The sequence below is a fragment of the Rhincodon typus genome, chromosome 13 (genome assembly GCF_021869965.1).
Source record: "Rhincodon typus isolate 14 chromosome 13, sRhiTyp1.1, whole genome shotgun sequence".
Classification (NCBI taxonomy): Eukaryota; Metazoa; Chordata; class Chondrichthyes; order Orectolobiformes; family Rhincodontidae; genus Rhincodon; species Rhincodon typus.
The window spans coordinates 18745230-18752667 of NC_063344.1; the positions used below are offsets into that span (position 1 = coordinate 18745230).

At 43.2% G+C, this 7438-nt stretch overlaps 1 protein-coding gene across 1 annotated transcript; it reads right to left on the reverse strand.

Annotated features, from left to right (window-relative positions):
- Positions 1 to 811: 811 nt before the first annotated feature.
- Positions 812 to 6929, reverse strand: LOC109917283 (transmembrane protein 212). The gene is made up of 3 exons (XM_020517078.2): positions 6747 to 6929; positions 2047 to 2106; positions 812 to 1342 (listed from the first exon to the last, which is right to left on the reverse strand). The coding sequence occupies exons 1-3, from the start codon at positions 6927 to 6929 to the stop codon at positions 812 to 814; spliced, it is 774 nt and encodes a 257-aa protein (XP_020372667.2).
- Positions 6930 to 7438: the final 509 nt, after the last annotated feature.

The following is a 7438-nucleotide window of genomic DNA, read 5'->3' on the forward strand; positions in this document are numbered from 1 at the left end:
CCTCCGCCTTCAATTTGACAGTTATGTTCCTTTGCTCTTCGCCATTCCCAATGCCTCCAACCCACCCCCTCCCCCCGCGACAAGCCCCCACCAGTGGTCACTGTTGAGCTGACCAATTTCCTTCATCATCTTAAACTTCATGATCAGGACACTCCTGAAGATTTAACACTTTAGGGAAGATGAGTCCAGTCTGAAGTTTTCTGAAGAAGGGTCCCAACCCGAAACGTCAGCTTTCCTGCCCCTCTGATGCTGCCTGGCCCATTGTGTTCCTCCAGCTCCACACTGTGTTGTCCCAAAGTCTCTATATCGCTGCTCACCATTCTTTCATGTCCTGACCCCCTTTACTTTTAAGACATGTGAAATGGTTCCTGATTTGTGTCTGTGCTTCTATCATTGTTTAATAAAATGCCCCAACCCCCTTGCATTGCCAAGGCTTCTTAGGGTCGATCTATCACTCTCGCAGGAGTGTGAACAAGATCCCCAAACTTCAGGACATGACGAGGGAATGACTGGAGATCAGGTGGGCTCCCAACTCTTTGTAACAGTCACAGAGTGTCCGAGTACTGAAGGTTAATATCCTGGACACTGGCGCTCCTTAATGTCTGGTGTGAAAGGTGAAACCTGGGAAACTCCGCCCTCTGAAGTGAAGCTGAGAAATGCTATTGCTCCACTTTGGAGAAGAGATTGATAGATAGGCCCTCATCACTAAGACAGACAATTTGGCTCGTTGCTGCATTGCTGTTTTGTGGGATCTTGCTGTGCAAAAAAATCCTGACTGCCACGTTTTCTGCATTACAAGAGTGACAACACTTCAAGAAGTACTTCTTTGGCTGTCAACTGTTCTGGGCTGCCCTGTGGTTGTGACAGGCGCTATATAAACGCAAGTTCTTTCTCTCCTCCCCCACCACCTTTCCTCCATTGGGAGGCTCTCAGAAACAAAGGCTCTCAATCTCCCAATCCCTGCGGCCGTGGTTGTTTGTCTTTTGGCCGGAGGATTCAGGGTGACTTCGACAATACATACGGTGAGAGTTCCTGTAGAGTTGAATCTCGTTTTCAGGCTGATACAGAAAACCAGAGACAGGGAGAAGATGGCAGTGCTGATGATCAGGCTGAGGAGCTGAAGGACGAGGTGGTAGTACTCATAAAGTGGTGGGTCCGTACAGACAGCAGGAAGGCTGTATCGATATGGAAACTGGACAGCGTATCCCAGGTATCCTGTGCCTGAAATACCAGCCAAGGTGTAATAGCAGATTGGACCAATCAGGATGGCAGCCAGAGCAATGATGAATTGTATGGGTGAAGCCATGAGATTGACAATAGCGAAGGTGAAGCCGACCTGTCTCTGTGAATGGGAATGCGAGTAAATCAGTTGATCACACAGAGATACCTGACTGTATAACCTCTCCACTTCACACCACTGCTCACTCACCGCTCCCCTTCAGCCCCACACTCATTTACCCCAATCATTCACACCTGCCCAGACTCTTCCCAATTCTGCACCTCCGCCCTCATTCCAATCCTTACTCCTTTCTCTCTTTACCTAATACCTCCCTCTCCTATTTCTCCTCACCTCCTCTCACCACCAGAAACTCTGCCTTTGCCCTTTCCCACCCACTTCCACTTGTCCCTCCTCATGCCTTCTCTCCATTTCCCTTTGAGCCCAGTCGCCTCACTCTATCTCCTCAGCACCTTCCCTACCCATTTTCCCCAAACTCTCCTCTTCCCATACTGTCCTAACTCCATCTCCCTCTTCGACTTTCTACATTTAGATTGTCTCATCAAAACAATTCTATAATTCTTAAGGATTGTAGGTCTCACTATGTTTCCTGACAGTGTTTCAATTTTTTAGGGTGTTAAAGCACAGAAATAGGCCATTCAGTCCACCATGGCAATGCTGGCTTCTTGACTTCTCACCAGGGAAGCCATTAAAGCTGAGAAGGGCTTTTTGTTTGCACAGAATATTTCCTAGAATTGTTGTGTGAGGACTATTCCTCTTGATGCTGGTTGGGGACCGAAATGTTATAACAAATGTTCTACGATAATTACCAGATATCGTGAGATGTGGTCTCTCTCTGCAAGCAACATAACAACTCCGACAATGAAAGCCTGCAGGGAGGAAGGAAGCAAGATTGCAGAGGTCAATGTGGCAGAATTTCTATCCACAGAGCATCAGTGAACCAGATAGATTTTTGTGATAATTGTTACATGGTTATCATTAGAGTAGGTTTTACTGAATTCAGACTTTACCACATATTATGGATGCGATTTAAACCAGCATCCCTGGAGTATAAGCTTAGGGTTCTGCATTGGCAGCCTAATATCATTACCACTACCACGCCACATCCCTATAGTCTGCAGGCTTATTGTTTCTCTGTAAGATGTCTCTGTCTTGTTGGTGTACAATGCATCTCTGGCACCTAGAAATCATATGTTCAATATCATTCAAAATTCCTGCCACCACGCAGGTGACTCCACCAGAGCTCTGCTTTTCCTGAGTTTCTGCGAGATACCCTTCCCACAGTGAAAGTGAGATATCCAGCCTCTCATTGCACACTAATATGTCCCAGGGGTATTAAAGTGATTTGTTTGTTTGAATAAAGTTTTCACAGCTAAACCACTAGGTTGTTGTTCTAAGAGCTTAAGAAATAGGAATAGACCATTCAGCCCCTTAAGTCTACGTTGCCATTCGGTAAGATCATGGTTGATTAACCCCAGATCTCAATTCCTCTTTCTTTTCAACTCCTCACAACTCACTGATGCTTCAAAAATCATTTCATCTCCTAAAATAAATTTTGATCTAACTTTCACAACTCTCTGGGAAAGAGAATTCCAGGCACTCACTACCTGCTGGGAAAAGAAATTCCTTTTGCATCTCAGTTTTAAATATGAGTCCCTTTATTCTGTAACTGTGCTCTCCAGTTCACGATTTTCCCACTAGGGAAAACGTCTTCCCAACATCAACACTGTCAAGCCCCCTCTGAATCTTGTATGTTTCTTTCAGATCACCCCTCATTCTGCTGGACTCTAATGAATAAAGTTCTAAGCTGTTTAGTCATTGTCAATATGTCATTTTCTCCATCCCAAGAATTAGTTGTTTGAATTTCAATTGCGCTGCCTCCAATGTCAGTGTATCCTTTTTTTAAAAATGAGGACCAAATGCTGTTGGAGGTGGCTCGGTGGCTCAGTTGTCAGCACCTGCTGCCTCTCATCACCAGGCCTCTGGGTTCAATTCCAGCCTTGAGCGACTGACTGTGTGGAGTTTGTATGTTCTCCCTGTGTCTGTGTGGGTTTCCTCTGAGTGCTCCAGTTTCCTCCCATAGTCCAAAGATGTACAGCTTAGGTGCATTGGACATGCTAAGTTGCCCATAAAGTCCAGGGATATGTAGGCTAGGTGGATTAGCTATGGGAAATGCAGGGATAGGGAGGGTCTGGGTGGGATGCTCTTCAGAGGGTCAGTGTGGATTTGATGGGCTAAACTGCCTGCTTCCACACTGTTCAGATTCTATTCTAAATCTGTACACAGTTCTCCAGGTACAGCCTCACCAACATCCCAATACAGTTGTAACAAGACTTCCATATTTTTCAACTCCAACTCCTTAGTAATAAAGGTCAAAATTCCATTTGCCTTCTTAATTACTTGATACACCTGCATGCTAGCCTTTTTGCATTTCATGGACAAAAACATCCAGACCCCTCAGTGTCGCACCTTTTGGATTCTCTTTCCATTTAGTTTGTTTGATTCTTCCTCCCAAAGATCATTACTTCACACTTTCCCGCGTTAATCTCCACCTGCCAAGTTTTTGCCCACACACTCAATTTATCTTATGTCTTCATCACAACATGCCCTCCCACCTATTTTTGTACCATCTGCAAATCTGGATACATTATACTCTACCTTTTCCTCAAATCATGAATATAGACAGTAATTAATCGAGGTCCTAGGAATGATCCTTGTGGTATTCAACTAACTACATAATTCTAACTTGAAAAAGACCCATTACTCCCAACTCTCTGTCTTGTGTACTTTTTCACACAGAGTGTGGTGCATGTATGGAATGGCCTGCTAGAAGAAGTGATGGAGGTGGGTACAATTACAATATTTAAAAGGCATCTGGATGGGTACATGAATAGGAAGGGTTTAGAGAGATATGGGCCAAATGCTGGCAAATGAGATTGGGATGTCTGGTCAGCACAGATGAATTCTTTCCATGCTGTTTGACTCTGTCACTGTATGACTCTGTGTGCTAACCTCAATCCATGCTAATACATCATCCCAACACCCTGAGCTCCTAACTTGTGCAATAGCCTTCTAAGTAATGCCTTATCAAATACCATCTGAAAATCCAAATATACTACCTCTGCTGGTTCTTCTTTATCAGCTCTGCTTGTTTTATTCTAAAAGAATTTGGGGAAATTTGTTAAACATGATTTCCCTTTCACAAAACTATGTTGATCCTGTTTGATTGCGTTCAGCTTTTCTAAGTGTTCTGCTATTTCTCCTTTAACAATGGACTCCAGCAATTTCCTCATGAAGATTGTAGGCAAACTGGCCTATGGTTTACAGCTTACTATCTCCCTCCTTTCTTGAATGTGAGTAAAATATTAGCAGTTGTCCAATCTGCTGGAACCTTCCAAAAATCAAGGGAATTCTGGCATATTTCAACCAATGCATCCACTACCTCTGCAGCCACTTCTTTTAAAGGAAGTAGGCCCCAAGTACTGACAACCTGACTGCCTTCAGACCCATTCATATGAAAATGCTTTGTCCCTTGTGATAGAGATTGTTAGAGATATTTGCTCCCCTTACCATCCTGCTTATCTGTTATCTCTGGGATATTTATGGTATCCTCCACTATAAAGACTGATGCAAAATGTTGGTTTAAATCACCTGCCATTTCATTGTTTCTCATTATCAATTCCCCCGATATATCCTGCAACAGTCCTATATGTCACTTTAGCAAATCCCTCTCTATTTATATACCTCCAGAATCTCTTGGGTTCATTTTTATATTTCTTGCCAATTTACTTTCATAACCAATTTTCTCCCTTTTTATTAATTTTTACATCATCCTAAAGCCTCCAGCCTACTATTAGTTTTCTCTGCTTTGTATGGCTTAGTTTTTGATTGGATACTCTCCTTGCCTGCCTCTGTTACCCAAGGGAGGTTCATCATTCCCATCAAGTCATGCCAATTTCATCAGAATAAGTTTTTTGCTGAGCGATGTGAAATGTCTGCTTAACTGATCTACTGACCTCCCCTTTAGATTGCTTTCCCAGCCACTTTAGACAACACTGTCTTTATACCTCTGTCGTTGCTTTTATTTAAATGTTGACACTCATTTCAGACCCAAGTTGCTCTGTAACAGCTCACCAAGGCTCCTCCAACAGCACATTACAAACTTATGGCTTCTACTGTCCAGAAGGACAAGGACAGCAAATACATGGGAACACTATCATCTACAAGTTCCTCTCCAAGCCACACACTACATCAAAATCATGGAAATTCCTCCCTAACAGCACTGTGCTGAATCTACATTCTAAGGACTGCAGACATCCTTCTGCTACCTCCCCTCCTGACCAACCTACATTTTGGGCTCATGTCTTTGGAATGGATCTTAAATCCTCCTCATTTGGAGCCAAGGAATAAGATATTTTTAAAAATTCGTTCTTAGAAAGCAGGCATCGCTGGCTAGGCCAGTATTTATTGCCTGGAGGGGAGTCAAAAGTCAACCATATTCGTATGGGTCTGGAGTTACCTGTAGACCAGACTGGGTAAAGATGGCAGGCTTCCTTCACTAAAAGGACATTAATGAACTTGATACATTTGTACAACCATGAAATGTGGCTGCACAGTCACCATTAGGCTTGTTTTTTATTTCAACTTTTTATTGAATTCAGATTTCGCTTCTGCCATGGTGGGATTCAAACCCTTGTCCTCAGAATATCAGCTGGAAGCTTTGAGTTGCTAGTCTAGTGACAATACCACAATGCCACTGTCTTCCTGTGAGATGCCTCTGCACTGAGCTGTCAATCACAACACACAACAATATTGATAGTTCCAACTTTTGATGCCTTTCATATATTAACAAAGAAGTATGATTGTTTAGTTGTTGTGTTACTGGACTAATCTAAAGAACAGGAGTTCAAAAACTCACCTTGTTATCTTTAGAAGTAGCTTTAATAATCTAGAAATGAAAAGCTGCGATCATTAAAAATGGCAGCAAAGATATTCAAATCTCATAGAAACCCAACAGATTCGCTAATGTCCTTTCAAGGAAGGAAACCTACTATACATAGCCTGGACCTCCACGTGACTCCAGTCCCATACCAAGTTGGTTGACCCTGAACTATTGAGAATGTAGAAGCAGGGGAAACCAATTCAGCCCAAACTGTTCCACTGTTGAACTAGATCATGATGGATCTGTATTTCTAATGGATTCCCCTGCCTTTGCTCCATTTCCTGAGATACCTTTCTCCAATAAAAATCCATTTTTTGAAGGCTAGAGGGCACCGAAATCCACAGCCTTGAAAGGTGGAAAGCATGTGTTGATATATCCGCTAGTCCTTTTGTGGGTCCAAATCCTGGAACTCCCTCCCCAGCAGCATTGTGGGTGGACTACAGTAGCCGGAGGAGGTAGCTCACCACCTCCTTCATGAGGGGCAAATTTAAAGAGTGGCAATAAATACTGGCCTTCCAAGTGATAGCCCTATCCCAAGAATGAACTGAAAATATTTATTTCCCCTACCACAGCTCCATTCCAGATGGGACATGCGATCCTGGCACTCCATCCGGCAAACCAGGGCTTGTAGGTAAAAACTGGGAAGAAGGTGATGATTCCCAAGAAAATGGAGATGATCCCAAAGGAAAGGAGAGCCCTTCCGATGTACAGGTATAAGCGTTCCATCTCTACCTCTCTCTCCTCCTTCATGAGGTGAGTAAAAACTGTTCTGTTGTTGGAGCTCTGTGTTTATAACTGACTACCATGGAGATAATAACCAGATAGACTGGTCCTCATGGTTCACTGCACAATAATAATTATCACAATCGCACTTATACAGCATCTCTTAATGGGATTAAGTGTCACTAAACAGAATTTAAAACGGAGAAGAGTTGTTAGCATGTGTGACCACAGAATCATACACTATGGAAGAGGGCATTTGGCCCATCTAGTCTTTACTGCTGAAAATACCCTCGTAACCAGACTAGTCCCACTTTCCTGCACTATGCCCACGGCCTTGAACGTTATGATATTTCAAATTTTCGTCCCAAGTATTTTTTAAAGGTTGTGAGATTACCAACCTCAACTACCCTCCCAGGCAATGCATTCCAGACCCCCATTCTGAGTGAACAATTTCTTTCTCGAAGCCTCCCAAATGTTGGTAAGCTGGATTTGAGGTGGAGAAGATTAGTGAAGGAATTTCAGACCTTGAGAACTAA

Bases quoted from the DNA above. Each gene is read 5' to 3' on its own strand.
- LOC109917283 (XM_020517078.2), bottom strand. From the start codon at position 6,929: ATGAAGGAGGAGAGAGAGGTAGAGATGGAACGCTTATACCTGTACATC. The intron at 2,107-6,746 runs GTAGGGGAAATA...TCCTCCCTGCAG, and splicing joins CCATCTGGAATGGAGCTGTG to GCTTTCATTGTCGGAGTTGT. The intron at 1,343-2,046 runs GTAATTATCGTA...TCCCATTCACAG, and splicing joins ACCACATCTCACGATATCTG to AGACAGGTCGGCTTCACCTT.